The 17549-nt window shown below is 45.2% G+C and overlaps 1 protein-coding gene across 1 annotated transcript in view; it reads right to left on the bottom strand.

Moving 5' to 3' along the window:
* Positions 1 to 17549, bottom strand: part of SGPP2 (sphingosine-1-phosphate phosphatase 2) — a 78569-nt gene that overhangs the window by 18802 nt on the left and 42218 nt on the right. The window contains exon 3 of the mRNA XM_056111823.1: positions 14784 to 14873. Within this exon, the coding sequence (XP_055967798.1) occupies positions 14784 to 14873 (90 nt within the window). The remainder of the gene's footprint in view (positions 1 to 14783; positions 14874 to 17549) is intronic.

The raw sequence follows: 17549 nt of genomic DNA, 5'->3' as shown, positions 1-17549 counted from the left end.
AGGGACGGAGGAATTGAACCCGGGTTGGCTGTGTGCAAGGCAAACACCCTACCCACTGTGCTATTAAGGGAAAAGCCATGCACATATTTTGGAATATTCAATATTATAAAAGATCACAATTCTCCCAAATTGATTTACAAAGTCCATTTAATCTCATAAAGAGCCCAGCATTTGATAAAATTATGTTTGATTCCAAAATGTATGTTGAAATAAAAGGAAGAGAAAAAGAAAATAACTGGATAATTTTTCACTTTCTGATAGATCTGGACTCATTACAAAACTCCTATGAATAATAAAGTAGAATTGGCACAAATAGACTTATTAAAGGAAGAAGAGGGAATGTATAGTCACTTGTTTTATGACAAAGTTGATGCTTCAGAAATGGACAAATGACAATCATTTCAATAAATGATGCTGAGTATACTAAGTAATTCTATTGAATGAAAGTGAATCCCTAAATCAATTACAAGTAGCTGATAAATCAAAACCAAGAGAATACTTATTAAAAATGAGAGAATATTTTCATATACAGTAATAGGCAAAATATCTTAAACAGGAAGCAGAACATTGTGACCGTAGGTAGGTTGGTAATTGGAGTACATTAAATAAGAATTTTCACCTACAGATACCACTAGTAGATGAAAAAGGAAACCTACAAAATGGAAAAAGAAATTTGCACATATGCAAAGACAAAAGATTCATAAATAAATCAATAAATACAAGGACGCAATTTTTTTAAAGGGCAAAAGAGGGCTGAGGAGGGTTGGAGTACATCCTTTGCATGTGGGATCTCTGGATTCAAACCCCAGCACCACATGGTTCGGTAAGCACCACAGGGAGTGACCCCTAAAGCACCACACTGAAAGCAGTCCTGAAGACTACCAGGTGTGTTTCCAAAACCTTCCTCACACACACACACACACACACACACACACACACACATGCATGCACGGCAAAAAAAAAAATGGGCACTCCACAAAAAGGGTTTAAAAATGTCAACAGGGGCTGGACCAATAGCACAGCATGTACGGCATTTGCCTTGCATAGGGCCAATCCAGGTTCAATTCCTGGCATCTTGTATGGTCCCCTGAGCACCTCCAGGAGTAATTCCTGAGTGCAGAGCCAGAGTAACCCCTGTGCATTGCCGGGTGTGACCCAAAAAGAAAAAAGAAAGAAAGAAAGAAAGAAAGAAAGAAAGAAAGAAAGAAAGAAAGAAGAAAGAAAGAAAGAAAGAAAGAAAGAAAGAAAGAAAGAAAGAAAGAAAGAAGGAAAGAAAGGAGGCATGCACAGTTAAGGGAAGATGAGATCTAGTGCTCTGTCATGGCTTGCTGGTAAAGTTAAATTTTTTCACCTTAAAGTAGAAGATGATTGAGGGGACTTTGACTGCAAATCTCTCAAGGGCCTTTTGAACTATTCAAATAGAAATGATTAGCTGGCAATGATTAGCATAGGAAAGAAAACCTCTGGAAACTTGCTTTCTTGTCTTTTTCTGTGGGTAGAAGGTACTTAGTTTTCCCAGACACCCACTTTAGGTAATTTTCCGAAGTATGCTGAGAAGAAGCTGGTTGGCAAAGAATTCGGACCCTCCCCCCAACCCCCCCCCCCCCCCCCCGCCCACAACACACACACACACATACGCACACACATACAACACTTTCTAGAAATGGTCAGAGGCAGTCTGCAACTCCTTCAACCTCTCACTGCTCTTGAGGAGGAGGGAGAGATAAACCTACGTGCCCTTGGCAATTCTGGGAGTTAGATCTAGTCCAGCCGGATGCACCAGTGGATAAACAATCAAGTTGCAAAGAAAATAAAATATAGGCATAAGCCAACATTTTTCAGAAGGTCATAGCAGTGGTGGATATTAAGATCACAGTGCATGTATGTATTTTCCTTAAGATCAAAGAATCTTATAATTATTATCCTTTGGCTACTATCAGGTCACGCCCAGCAGTGCACTGTTTTTATGCTCAGAGATTACTCTTATGCTCACGGATTACTCCTGGGGATGCTCAGTGAAGTATATGTGTGCTGGGGATCAAACCAGTGTTGGTTGCTTGCAAGACTCACTGTACTATCTTTCTAGCCTCAAAGAATCCTTCCTTCCTTCCTTCCTTCCTTCCTTCCTTCCTTCCTTCCTTCCTTCCTTCCTTCCTTCCTTCCTTTCTTTCTTTTGGTTTTTGGGTCACACCCGGCGATGCACAGGGGCTACTCCTGGCTCATGCACTCAGGAATTAGGGGATGCTGGGAATCGGACCCGGGTCAGCCGGGCAAACGCCCGACCTGTTGTGCTATTGCTCCAGCCCCAAAGAATCATTTTTTTAAACAACAACAACAACAACAATAACAACATGTTTTTAAATAAATAAGAAGGTTGGGTTCATTCTACAAAAGATTTTTCAAACAAAATTAGAAAACAGTGCTTTTTCCACTACGTGAGGCACATAATTAAACATTTATAGAAAGACTTTTACCCTCCAATGAAACTGGGACACTATAAACTAACAAGCTAGTTACTAAAAAAAGAAACATATGGGGTCTGGATTCTATAGGATGCTTAATTAATTTCTTATGTCTATTTTACTAGTAACCAGGACTCACCTGGAACACAAAGAAATACAACACAAAGCAGTGCTCGACTTCAACTCTGTGTTCTGCCCATGGTGGGCAGTAGTTTAAAATCTGTGGTGCTTTCAAAAAAAGTTGAGATAAGTAGATGCATTCTCAATTCAACCAGAGCTGTAAGCATTGACCCCTGACTGACTCTCTTATCAGCAATCTGGCATATAAGTGGCACCTTCCTATCTTTTTCCCTGAGGTCAACTATCTGACTCCCCATTACCACCTCACCTCCCTATAGTCTGACTCAACTCAACCGGATGTACCAGCTGTGCAGCTAAAGGCCTCAGCCACGTGATTGGCTGTCAGAACACAGGTCCCAGAGAGGTTTCTGCCATCCCTGCTTTCCTCAGCCAGAAGGTCATGGTTTTGTTCCCTTACATCTGACAACAGCATCAGAAGTTCTTCAAAGGTCCCAGATCACAAGATGTTAGTGGCCAGCGGTTCCTTCTAGAACAGGAAGGAAGTTACTTCCTTCAAGCCAATGGGTGGCAAAAGGGTCCAAACTGAGGCTCAACCAGCTCTTTAGAGTCTGGCCTATGGCTCCATCAGGACCTCTGAGCCCTGCATGATTCTGATGCTCAGATGAGCTCCCACCTTAGAACATCACCGTGGGCTGACTCCAGGCACCAGCCAGCTCTCACTTCTAGATTTAGAACATTTCCAGTAGCCTTGCCACCCCACACTGCAGAACAGATGTGCCCCATCTGCTTGTTTGTTTGGTGTTTCTTGGTAATAAGATTTAATTTTCCAGCAGCTCTCGTGAATTCTTCCCTGCATCCATTTCAAAGTGAATGATTGACTCATGAAACCAAACCCCAATAATATACATGAGGGGGACTGAAGTTCGAGGTAATTTGTATTTGAAAATGCATTTTAACAAGTATCACTGTATCTATTGCTATAGGATTGTTTGAGTGGTATTTCAGAAAAATGATCACCTCTAGAACCAAGTAGCAGGAGATACTGTAAACATTATGATTACAATTGCCCTGTGTTGCCTCAATTGTGGTTTTTCTGAACAGTGTTGAGTGAAGAGATAAAAACATTCATTTGCTATGTTTGTTGTGAGAAATATACACCACAGGCAGTTCTTGGTAGAAATTATGCTAAACTAAGATTCATCTAAGAAGCATAAAATGTCTTTCATTTTCCTTTACATCATCCCAACCAGTGACCTGCTGAACTTCTCACTATAAGGATTTATTTTGCTCTAAAAACCCAGTGACTTTATAAACAAGGAAGGGAATGACTGCTCTAGCATGAGGATGTACTGCTTTTTAAATTGAAAGTTGTTCTTTATATTTCTCTCCAAAGTAAACAATGACCATAAGAATCAAGCGATTGGTGCTCAGTAGCACAACCAAAGTCCCCTTTTCTCGAAATAACCAACGTTTCCAACAGGCTACAGCAGAGAGGAAGGCTTGAGAGGATACAAGTTTTATTACAATTAGTTTTCTTCTCCATATTAAATAAAACAGTTTGAAGTTAGTTTTTTTTTTAAAGTGGTTTCAAACAACTTGAAAAAACACACCCCAAATGCTCTAGTCCAAAGCCAGAACAGTTTTGTATGGTCTGCAGATAATTTAATATTTGAGAAACCTTTTCAACATTCTCCAACTGCAACCAAAACTAAAGCAATACTTAGTGGGAAAAACTGAGTTCGCAAATAAAACCTAATATCTATATAATTATCCACAGAGTCTCGTAATGTAGGAACAATAACACAGAGAAGTAATTCAATTCATTCAAGTTCAAAATGATGGAGCAACCATTCACAATTTATTCACATCTAAATATTCACTAATCTAACAACAACAACAAAAATCTGAGAAATTTTTGCTTTGTGTGAATCTATTAGCTATGACAGCTTTTTTAGTCAAAATACTTAAGGTTCAATTCTGGGTAAGCTGATTCATTTTGGACATCATAAATATCATTTGATTTTTGTGATTTGATTATATATAACCTTCCTCTCTCCATTACACATACACAGTGTCTAAGTGAGTATTAAAAGAGTGGGGGAAAGATCATTAAGTCAATGTAGAACGGTATCACAGAGCCCCTGCCCTCTACTTGTGAAATACACACAAGAGTCCTACCACACACCAACCCTAATCCTAACCTTCTCCCTATTCCTAACCCTATCCCTAACCCTAACCCCAATCCCAATGCTTACTCTAACCCCAAACTCAATCCCAACCCTAATCCCAATTCTAACCCACACTGCAGGACTCAGCCCCAGCTTCCAGGCTGAATTCCAACCCAACTGGTTCAATCACTATCATAAGTTCCCCTGAGACAGCAATTTAGCAATAGACTTATTTTCCAGACTGGGATGGACAAAGACATCCCCTAAATTTCTCCCTACTGTTATCCTTCCAGTAACAAAACACAGACTTAAGATGGAGCCCTTGGGAACTCAGAGAATAGAGGTGGGCCCAGAACATGTTTCCACCATGTGAAAAGATGTAGAGATAAGCTGAGCTACAGAGTGGGTCCCATCTTCCCAAAGACCACCTACCCTTTTGTCTGCCTATCCCATAATTATTTAAAACAACAATAACATGGGGCTGGAGAGATAGCACAGTGGGTAGGGCATTTGCCTTGCATGCGGCCAATCCGGGTGGGTTCGATTCCCAGCATCCCATATGGCCCCCCGAGCACCGCCAGGAGTAATTCCTGAGTGTATGAGCCAGGAGTAATCCCTGTGCATCACAGGGTGTGACCCAAAAAGCAATAAATAAATAAATAAATAAATACCAACAACAATAACAATACAAGTCCTTCTCAGTTTTGGGGAGTTTGAAGTGGTTATCTGTTCTTTGCATTCAAGGAGTCTTGACCCAAGTGGGTGGTGACCACATGAGTCTGGGCATTCTCAGATGTGGGGACATGGTTGCATTGTCTGAGCACTGCTTTTGCAACCCAACGGGTTGTGAACCCTGGTTGGCTGTGAACCCTGGTCCCTGCCAAGGCTCACTGGTAGTATTCAATTCAATCAAATCTGGCATTGGAAACTTTGCTCTGAGAGAGAAGTTTCTGGGAGCTTGATTCTGTGAACAGGGTAGCAGCAAGAAAGAGGAAGGCTCCCTCGGTCACTTTGCTTTTGACCCTTCCTGTGGGATTCCTTGGGTTACCCAGTCCCTCCTAGACATTATATGCTCTCTTTAAAAAATAAGCAAATAGGGGCTGGAGTCATAGCACAGCGGGTAGGGCGTTTGCCTTGCATGCAGCCAACATGACCGACACAGGTTCGATTCCCAGCACCCCGTATGGTCCCCTGAGCACCGCCAGGAGCAATTCCTGAGTGCATGAGCCAGGAGTAACCCCTGAGCATCGCCGGGTGTGACCCAAAAAGCAAAAAAAAAAAATAAGCAAACAAACAGGGGCCGTAGCGATAGTGTCCCAGGTAAGGTGCTTGCCTGGCACATGGCCAATCCAGGTTTAATCCCCGGCACCACATATGGCCCCCTGAGCACCGCCAGGAGTGATTCCTGAATGCAGAGCCACGACTAAGCTCTGAGCACCATCACATGTAGCCCCATAACCAAAACCAAACTGTCTAAAGTTCAAAAGCAAACAAATAAAAAGCCCTTCAGCTGACCACAGTTGGTTTATCTTTCTGGGAACGAGGACAAAAATCAATTCCCCAAATCTCTTTCTAGAAATCAACGGTTTGATGCTTTTCACTACGGGCAATAGAAGACTTCCACAAATATTAGTGTGAACCTGTGTGACTGAAACCTAATCAGGCACAGCTTTGGAAGGGTCTATCTCACAGTGATCCAGTAAAAAAAAGAATTTTTTAATTTTTATGGAGAAATTTTTAAAACATTGTCACACACACACACACACTGTCCTCCCGTTGTTCATCGATTTGCTCGAGAGGACCCAGTAATGTCTCCATTTTGAGACTTGTTACTATGTTTGGCATATTGAATACATCACGGGTAGCTTGCCAGGCTTTGCCATCAGGTGAGATACTCTCGGTAGCTTGCCGGGCTCTCCGAGAGGGGTGGAGGAATCGAACCCGGCTCAGCTAGGCTGGCTGCGTGCAAGGCAAACACCCTACAGCTGTGCTATCACTCCAGTCCATAAAAAATTTATTTTTTAAAAAAACTTATTGATTTTAATCGCATGGCAAAGCCTAGCAAGCTACCCATGATGTATTCAATATGCCAAAAACAGTAACAACAAGTCTCAAAATTTGTTGTGAGACGTTACTGGTGCCCACTTGAGCAAATTGATGAACAACAGGAGGACAGTGCTACAGACAGTGCTATTGATTTTAATATTGGAGTTGTGTTATTTTAATCAAGTTCAACTCTAGAGTTGTAGCAACAGTTGTGGCTTTCGTCTCTATTAAAAAATAAAAATTTAAAATAATAAATAAATAAAAACTTATCCTGAAAAAATAAACAACAAAACACATTAGTGTGAGCAACAAGGAACTTTCTGTCTCTTTTTTTCCCCCGCTTTTTTTTGGGGGGGGGGTCACACCCAGCGATGCTCAGGGGTTACTCCTGGCTCTGCACTCAGGAATTACGCCTGGCAGTGCTCAGGGGACCATATGGGATGATGGGAATCGAACCAGGGTTGGCCGCATGCAAGGCAAATGCCCTACCTGCTGTGCTATTGCTCCAGCCCGGAACTTTCTCTTTTGATCAGCAAGTCTAGAGGCGGGATGGATGGCCCAGGGTTGGGGGTGGTGAGGGAATATTTACTATCAGCAGTCTGAGGAGGTCACAGGTACCCACAAAACATCGTTTGTGTTTTGCCATGAATGGCGCTGACCTATCCTCAAGGTCAGCCTCCCCGCCCCTACCCCCCACCCCGGGTTCCCTAGAGACCTGCTGGCACCATTTGCAATCTTTCCTCTTTAGCACAGGAGACGAGATCTCTGCCTATAAGGAACAGACCCAGGCTGGGAAATCTGATTCTGTCAGCGGCCAGGGAAACAGCTGTGGCATTTATTTCTCTGAGAGTCAGAAATTCTTTGGCTGGGTGACTACCTGGTCCGACGGGGTACAGAGAGGGAGGGGCAGCCCCCAAGCTTCTGGCTTAGGAGATTTGGTAGGTAGAGATGAAGCCCCTTCCCTCCTCACCCCACCCCCAAGGCAGAGCTTAGAGCTGGCTTGACTGGATGTCACCTGCCTTGCCATCAAGCCGACCTTTCACCTGAGGGTGGGGTGGTGGATTTTCCCACGAAATAAACATATTCAGGCTCTCCATAAATTCCCCTCCTCTTCAAGCACCCTGAAGCCAGGAGGGAGAGTGGGAAAACCTTCTTACTCCTCACTGCGGGTGGCAATGTGGATGGGTGGGCGTCACCCCTCCCCCACCCCGCACTGTGAGTTTGTTCAGGCACCCCCATGCTCAGCTCCCTGGGTACTGAGTCTAATCAGCAACTCTCAACCCTAGTCACGCCTTCGAATCAGCAGAGGAGGTTTGAAAATAACGCCAAGGCTCAGGTTCTGCCTTCCACGTCTAACTAGAGGAAAACACGCACCTAGGGGATAATAAAAAGCGTCCCCTTCCCACCCTCCTCCACCCCCTCCCCTCCCCATGAAGTAGAATGGCCCAGCCAGTAAAAGTGTGCAATGCAGGGGAACCTGCATATTGCTGCACATCATCACTCCAGACTTGCTATCTTTCTGCCCCACTGAAACTCGGGCCCAGGGGAACATTGTGGCCATGGTCCTTGTACTTTCTCTAGGAATCTGATGGCTTTGGCGGGGGGGGGGGGGGGGGGGGGGAGGCGGGGCTCCTATATATGGAATCCTCTTTCTCCAATGGTGATTGGCTTATTTCAAGCAACATGGTGTCTTCCACGTGAATCCATGTGGCAAATTTTGGCAATGTAACTTCTTTCCTTTTTCCGGACTGAATCATACTCCACGCATGTAGGGATGAGTGTGTTTTGATCAGTTCATCTATCAGTGAACCACACTTGGGTTGATTCCACCTTTTGGATATGATGGTGCAATCCTCTCCTTTTACTGGGGACCCTTGAAAAGCTGGGGGACTCTCAGGGTTTGGCTATTATAAATGAGGCTGCCACTATAAATTGGGTGGGTGGTCAAAGATCTCCAAAAATATTAATAATAATAGTTGTTATTATAATTATTGGGCTGGAGTGATAGCAAAGCGGTAGGGCGTTTGCCTTGCACGCAGTCAGCCCGGCCGAGCCGGGTTTGATTCTTCTGCCCCTCTCGGAGAGCCCGGCAAGCTATCGAGAGTATCTTGCCCACACGGCAAAGCCTGGCAAGCTACCTGTGACATACTTAGTATGCTAAACACAGTAACAACAAAGTCTCAAAAATGGAGACATTACTGGGCCCACTTGAGCAAATCAATGAACAACGGGAGGACAATGTTTGTGTGTGTTTATTATTATTATTATTGGGTTACGCTTTGTAGTGCTCAGGACTTACTCCTAGCTCTGAACTCAGGGATTGCTTCTTGTGGGCTCAGAGACAATGGGATGCCAGGGACCGAACCTGAGTTGGCCGTTGTCTATGACAAACATCCTATCCACTATATTATCTCTCCGGTCTTCATTTTGATTATTTTACTTGTGCCTTTTTGGCCACCTATGACAACTCCAGGGCTGCTTCTGATGCAGTGCTCAGGGGTTGCTTCCAGAGGTGGGGAAGAGCGGGGAAGATGGTAGGGTCTGGAATCAAATCACAGCCTCCCACATGCAAAGCGCGCCCTCTAGTCTTTGAGCTATCTCCCTGGCCTCAGAGAAAAGAATTCCAAAACATTCCATGGGATTCACATATGCGGCCGGGGCTGAGAAGCATGCGTGAATGGTGGTGTGTGGAGCATGTGAGGGTCTGGGAGAGAGCCTGTCATGCCTGACCTGACCCAGCTGTCCCAGGCTAATTATAGTTCCCCTGAAGTCAAGTAACCAGCAGCTGAGACATCTGCCTCTGTCCATAGACTTGGAGACTGGGGAGGGTGACGAGGCTCTGTTGACCTCAGTATCTCCCAGATCTAGCTCCAACCCTGGCACACTGCAGGAGCTTATTACGCTGCCGCTAAATAAAGCAGACTCCCACCCACAGACAATTCTAGCCTACTAATAAAGCCAACCTTCCCTTCTCTGCCTCCTACTAGGTACCCCGGCCCCCCCGGGGCGTGCCTCTGGCCCCCCCGCAGCCTGTACTTGACATGGGATGTAAGAGCTTAGGAAATAAGTTGAGGGGTGTGAAGGAAGTCCTGGGGGATGTGGACCGGTGGGGGGTGTCACCAGGGCCTCCAGCTCCACTTTCTTCTAGGACAGAAGCCTCAGCAACAGAGGTTGTACCCGTTCCTTGCATCTGAACGCCAGGCCTCAGGAATCTTCCCCCACAAATATCTGGTTCCCCCTTCCCATAACCACTTGAAAAAGAAAAAGAAAGCCCTGGAACTATCCTTCCTTCCTCTTTCTCTCTCTCTCTCTCTCTCTCTCTCTCTCTCTCTCTCTCTCTCTCTCTCTCTCTCTCCCCCGTCTCTCCCTCCCTCCCTTTCTCTCTCCCTCTTCCCCCCTCTCTCTCCCTTTCTCTCTCCCCAGTCCCTCTTTCCCTCCCTCCCCCCCCTCTCTCCCTCTCTCTCTCTTCTCCTCCCCGCTCTGGGTATTCTATGCTCTCTCTTCTCCCTTCTGCTGTGCCACATTCCCAAGTTTACTTTGGTTTTAATTTTAACCTGCATTCTGTTCCCAAGACCCTGTTTGAGAGCAGGGATGGGGGGGGAGGGGAGGGCGAGGGTCGTTTCAAACCTATGGAAATTTAAAAAGTAGCCCCAGATAAAAGAAATACCAAAGCACCCAGGAGAATTCTGCTTCATTCCGAATTGCAGTCTGTGGGTTTCCAGTTGGAGAGAACCTCTTACTAATGCGAAGCAGCAGCAGCAGAAGCAGCAGCAGCAGCAGCAGCGGGATGCAGATGGAGAATGTCTTCCTCCCTGCCTCCCCTTTTATCTTTGAAGCCACAACCCGGGCAACCTCATCAAGGCGCCAAGGCACCAAGGCCAAGTGTGGGAAGTGCTGGGCACTAACAGGGCCCCCAAATGCTCCTACAGTGTTTTCAAGATCCCTTTCATCCATATTACACCAGTATCTAGACCAGTATTGAGACCAGTTACTAGACTATATCAAGACCAGTATCTAGGTCTATCAAGACCAGTATCTAGACCATATCAAGACCAGTATTTAGACCATATTGAGGCTAGTATCTAAAGGGGCAAAGAGAGCGGGGTAGTCTTGTCTTCTTCTTCTTCTTTTATTTAATTTTTGTTAGTGAAACACCATGAGGTACAGTTGTAGATTTACAAATTTTTGTGCTTGGGTTTCAATTATACAATGATCAAACACCCATCCCTCCACCAGCGACCATTTCATACCACCATGAGTCCCAGTATCCCTCCCACCCCCCCATCCCACCATCCCACCCTGGCTCAGTGGCAGGGTATTCCCTTTTGTTCTCTCTCTCTCCTTTTGGGTGTTGTGGTTTGCAAAAGAGGCATTGAGTGGCAGTCATGTTTGGTCTATAGTCTACTTTCAGCATGCTTCTCCCATCCTGGGAGGATCCTCCCAACACCCTCTATTTGGTGCTCCTTTCTCCATCTGAGCTCCCTTTTCCCCTAGCATGTGTGGCTGGCATCCAAGTCATGGAGCAGAACTCCTGGTACTAAACTCAGCTTGTTTTCTTTTAAACCTTAGGGCAGGAGAGATAGTACAGAGACAAAGGCGCTTGTCTTGCATGTGGCCTATTTTCATTCAATCCCTGGTATTACATATAAGTCTTTTTTTTAATTTTTAAAATTTTTATAAAGTAGTTTACAATACTTGATTATATTTAATATTCAAACACCAATACCACCACCATAACATCTTCCCACCACCATATTTGGGATGTTTCCATCCCAAACCCCAACCCATGCCCCAAAGTAGACCCGAAATAATTCATTTTGTGTCGTTTGTTATGCATAAACTGCTGAAAGGGATCCTTAGAGGAAAGTGTGTGAAGATAGTTGTATTTCACCCAGGGGCCACTAAGCCCTTCTATAACAGATTACTAACGCGTTGTTGAAGATTGAGCCTTGTGTGCTTATAATATATATATATATATATATATATATATATATATATATATGTAAAAATATTTCCCTCTAAGATTGGTTACCTTCTACTTTTAACCCCACCAAATATGGTGCACTACTCTTGGGGTATGGGTAGTGTGTGTGTGTGTGTGTGTGTGTGTGCGTGTGTGTGTGTAAGTGTCTGTCTGTGTGTGTGTGTGTGTGCTATGAAGTGTCACGTGGTCATGAATGTGGTCCAGGAGAAAGTTCACTCGTGGGTGAAGCTTAGCCCGAGAGTATGGAGAGCAGCCATGAGCAGGGTGGCAGTTGAGTTCTGGAGGTTTTCGGCTGCTGGGGCTGGGTCCGTTGGGGCAGGGAGGGGCTCACTAGCTCCCCTCTGGGATGCGCCCTGGCACGGGGTCCAGCGGGATGGTTATGGCATGTCATTTTACTGCATATAAGTCTTAGGGACACCCCTGAGAACCATTAGATGTGGCCCAAAACTCTCCAGAGGGTCTTAATCACGACTACAGAGATGACTCCAAGGGCCAGAGCAAGTGCTTTGCATGGGGGAACCCCAGGTTTGATCCCCAAGTTCTCATGGTACCCTGGGCACTATGAGGTATGGACGGACAGTAATGTAATGAAAGTTTAGATTGTTAGCTTGCCATATCCATTTTGTGCATTGATGTCCATTATAATGATATCACATTGATTCCTGCCATGTTTGCCAGCCCCTCGCCCTCCTGTCACCCTCATTGTCTCCCCGTGACTCAGGGTGCGTGGGATGGAGAGGGTGCCTCATGGGCTCCAAGAGTCTCCACGGTCAGGAGTTCCTTTCCCTGGCTTACTTTTCTCCAATTCTCTGCCTGTTGTGATCAGCCTTGCCCCTAAACCCATTCGCCTCAGCTGCTCTGCCCTCCCACCCTCTCCTGCCCCTCCTCCGCCTCCCCTGTGATAACCAACACGGGCCCCAGGAAGAGAAATAGAGGGCCGTGAAGGGCGGATCCTCTCCTAAGGTTTTTGACTCATAGGCATTTTGGAGCTTCCCAATGCAGACCACATTAACTATGCCTTTCTAAAGAACTCTTTCTCTTTTTTTTCTTTGTTCATTTGTTTAATATGATATAGCTACCAAAGTATTCTGAATGTTGATCTGCCTTAAGGAGGTTACATTTTTTTGTTTGTTTTTTATTTATTTTTTCTTTTTTTATTAGTGAAACACCATGAGGTACAGTTATAGACTTACAAATTTTGTGCTTGGGTTTCAGTTATACAATGATCAAATGCCCATCCTTCTACCAGTGCCCGTCATCCATCACCACGGGTCCCAGCATCCCCCCTCCATCCCCCCCCCCCCCCCCCGCCGTCCCATCCTGCCTCTGTGGCAGGGTATTCCCCCTTGTTCTCTCTCTCTCTTCTTTTGGGTACTGTGTTTTGCAAGAGGGGCATTGAGTGGCAATCATGTTTGGTCTATAGACTACTTTTAGCATGCTTCTCCCACCCTGGGAGGGTCCTCACAACACCCTTTATTTGGTGCTCTCTTCTCTATCTGAGCTTCCTTTTCACCTAGCACGTGTGGCTGGCCTTCAAGAACTCTTTCTCTTATACTGGGATCAGCAGTGGTGGAGAATGGGCACTGGTGGAGGGATGGGTATTTGATCATTGTATAACTGAAACCCAAGCACAAAAATCTTTAAGTCTACAACTGTACCTCATGGTGTTTCACTAATAAAAATTTAAGGGAAAAAAAAATCTAAAAAAAAAAAAAAAGAACTCTCTCTCTCTCTTGCTCCAATTGTGATGATCGAGAGGGCTGTGCAGTCAAGCCTGGCCAGCCTTATATAGCTTTGAACTTAAGGCAACTGGCAGCTACACCCAGAAATAGAATTCTGATGTAACTGCAGCCATCCTCACTGAGGCAGCCTGGCCTTTAAAAAAAATCTCCTTGTAAGGAGGAAGGGATGATAAAAGGGGGGGAGGATAGACTTTTATCTTTTTATTTATTTTTTAATCTTTTGGGGTGACACCAGCAATGCACAGGGGTTACTCCTGGCTTTGCTCTTAGGAATTACTCCTTGTGGTGCTCAGGGGACCATATGGGATGCTAGGAATCAAACCCCTGTCAGTCATGTGCAAGGCAAACGCCCTACCGCCCTACCCATTGTACTATCCTCAGCTCCAGCCCCGGGGATGGACTTTTTTTTTTTTTTTAGTTTTGAAAGTTCATTTTTATTTCAGATAGAAATTCTTCATCAAATAACACTTGTAAATATTTTATTTGTCTCATCTTTATGAGAAAGTCCATTTTTCCCATTTTCTGCACATTCTCTCTCTTTTTTTTTTTATGTAGATGGTCTCCTGATACCTTCACTTCCCTCAAACCACACTCCCCTCAAGAATGCTAGAACAGCAGGCCTTTCTGTGAGATTCCTGAATAGCAGGCCGATCTGTAGGATCCATGATTGTGAGTGTGTGTGTGTGTGTGTGTGTGTATGGCTTACTTTTCTCCAATTATCTGCCCGTTGTGATCAGCCTTGCCCCTAAACCCATTCACTTCAGCTGCTCTGCCCTCCCATCCTCTCCTGCCCCTCCTCTACCTCCACTGTGATAACCAACACGGGCCCCAGGAAGAGAAACACTGGGGCAGCCTGGCCTTAAAAATAATGTGTGTGTGTGTGTGTGTGTGTGTGTGTGTGTGTGTATATGCACGTGCGCGCGAGTGTGTGTGTAGGGGGTTGTAATCTGCTGACATCCTTGACCTTGGATATTCTTCCTGCTCTTGGTGCCAAGCTGAAACTTCAATAAGCCAAGATGAAACCAAATGACCCAAGTCTCTATTTCCCTTCTGGCCAGTCTTCAAAGTCCTGATGGTCTAACTCCGCCTCTTTGCTATTATCTTAATGATTCATGACTATTATTAAGCATGTACCATAAAGTAACAACTCATTGGCTTACGGGAAATATAATTACATGCGCAATCTGTTTAATTAAATGTGCACATTATATTTATAAGTATATAATGTGAGACACACCTTGACACACAGGTCAGGATACCCTTCAAACAATGGCCCCGTGACCCCACCATAACGCCTTACCAGGACCGTGTGCATCCCCGTGTAGAGCCTGCTGAGACACACCAAGGTGGAAAACACCACAGCCATCATCAGTCCCAAAATGAAAGGATACTGTGAAGACAAAAGAGCAAGCCAGGGAGCTCAACTGTGGCTCAGACATATGCAATTCAATGCTGATCCATAACCATGAGTTACAATCCCAACTTCCCTGGACCAGCAATCTCATGATATGAAACAGCTGCAAACAAGGGGAAACTGAGGCATGAGAAGGGGAAGAGAGATGCTCAGGAGTTGAGTTCTGGGAGGCAGTTTTACAATCAGAAACAGGCAAGTGAGACACAGTAGAACTTGGCTTGAGGTCTCACAACTAGCAGGACTATTTTTCAGTGGGGTAAATGTTTCTTAAATTTTAGACCTATCCATATTTGAATTTAGAAACTCTACAGGAAGGGGCAAAGCAGATGAGCAGGAGTTTCTGCTGCTCATTCAATCAGCTCCTCATCACTTGTTGCAGTTACAGAGCTTTCTGGGGAAATCCAGGGACAACGGCCCTAAGCAAACAAAGAATGGGCAGCTGTGGGGATAATTTGTGGGGGCTGGTGCTAGGCCCACTCAATTTTGTTGGCAGCTGACATGGGCACACCATAGTTCATATGTTTGTGTGATATAGATTCTAGTAATATTGGAGAGACACTTTTATTGGCGAGGGGTGGGGCGGGCATAGCTGGTAATGCTCATGGTTCACCCAGGATAAGTCAGGGTTATATACGTTTCTTCTCTCTCTCTCTCTCTCTCTCTCTCTCTCTCTCTCTCTCTCTCTCTCCTCCCCCCACCCTTCTCTCTCTTCCTCTCTTCCTTTTAGGCACTGGATTTGCAATACCGTTACTGAAAGGGTATCATGCATATCACTTTCCCTCCTTTCAGCACTTAATTCTTGTCCACAGTGATCATTTCTAACAATCATTGTCATACCGGTCCCTTCCCACTCAGGAATTGTTCCTGATGGTGCTTGGGGGACCATACCGGAAGCCAGAGATCAAGTCCGGGTTGGTTGCATGCCAGGCAAATGCCTTATCTGCTGTGCTATCGCTCTGGCCCCTCAGACACTTTTTTGATCTGGATGTGACATGCAGTTAAATGCCACCAAAGACTATCTCGAGACGGACAGATGCCTTATTCCTCTGTTTTTCTCATTCAGCGAATGGAGACCCTCTAAATGCAGGTGAGCAGGGAGAAGACGCATCCACAGAGTGAGCACTCAGCACAAATGCCTGGCAGCTGCATCAGGCGGCCTGCCCTGTTCCTGGGAGCTAGGAGAATGCTGGGAATGGGGCCAAGAGGCAGGGCCAGAATAGTAGATAGTCCTAGTAATAGCAAATACTGGATTTGAAAAAGTCTGCATTTTCCAGTAGGTCAAAGGTAAAATTCATAGACCACGAGATCTCAGACAGGAAACGCAAAACTTCACTGCAGCAGGACTGTGACTTTTAAAGGACCTTCCTCTAATATCTGCGTCTGAGCAGACATTAATTGAAATTCTTCTTTCTTCCCCATTGATTTAAGCTCCTGTCATTTACCCAACTTTTGAGACAACAGAGCAATTATTTCTAATGGTTGAGCCCCAACCAGGCACGAAGGCACTTTTGGGTATTTTTTGGGGGGTGGGGTAGGGGAAGGGGAGCACAGATTCTTTTCTGCCCCGGGGTCCTGGGGTGTCTAGCAGAAGGATTTGGAGAATCATCTCAGCCCGGAGCATCGTTTGCCAGGAAGATAAACTCTCCATGTCTGCTGCAAACTGGTTAAGAGCTTTGGCTCCAGTGTCTGGGTGAGACAGCCCGGGGTGAAAATGCTTTGGGATGGGGGATACCACTCCCTCGTGTCCCCCAAAGAGCCTCTGAGGTACCTCTTGACTGATGTCATTATCAATGACTGTCATTGTCATTGTGAAGCACAATTTGATTTGCTTGCTCAACTACGTAGGCCCTTTATGAGGGAATTGTCACCAAGGGTTCAGTAGGTTTCAGTGTCCCCTCCCTGAGTCCTGAATTCCTAAAGCTCAAAGTCCCTTAAAACAGTTAAAAAATAAATCCTTGGGGGAGGAAGGTGGGTACAATGGTGATAGGTGTGGTGTTGGCATTATGTGCACAAGGAACCATTATTCACAACAGTATTGTAAATGACAGACTCTCAATCAATAGAGGTTTTTTTTTTTTTTTAAGAAATTCTCCATTACAGCAACTTCTCAAACAAATCAATAAAATATCCTGAAACCCAGCCTGTTTAAAAAAATTTTTTTAATTGAATCACCATGAAATTACACAGTTACAAAATTGTTCATGATTAAGTTTCAGTCATACAGGGCTCTAAGGCCCATCCCTTCCACTTTCCCACCACCAATGTCCCTAATATCCCTCCCATCCACCTCCCCCCATCCCAGTGGCCTGTCTATAGGGTAGATACTTTACTTCTCTCTCTCTCTCTCTCTCTCTCTCTCTCTCTCTCTCTCTCTCTCTCTCTCTTCCTTTCAGGCACTGTGGTTTGCAAGACTTTACTGAAAGTGTATAAGGGTATCATGCTTATCACTTTCTCTCCTTTCAGCACTCAGTTCTGATCCAGAGTGATCATTTTTGACTATCGTTGTCATGGGTGGTCCCTTCTCTGTCCTAACTGCGCTGCCCTACCCCCTTGGTGGCAAGCTCCCTACCCCAGATCAGTCCAGTCCTCCTGGTCGTTGGGCCAAACCTGTCTTAGCTGCTGCATTCTCTGGACGGGGCTAAGCGGGAAAGT

Source organism: Sorex fumeus, unplaced genomic scaffold (genome assembly GCF_029834395.1).
Source record: "Sorex fumeus unplaced genomic scaffold, SorFum_2.1 ptg000014l, whole genome shotgun sequence".
Taxonomy (NCBI): domain Eukaryota; kingdom Metazoa; phylum Chordata; class Mammalia; order Eulipotyphla; family Soricidae; genus Sorex; species Sorex fumeus.
The sequence above is the reverse complement of the archived record's forward strand: the minus strand, read 5'-3'. Positions and strand labels throughout refer to the sequence as shown.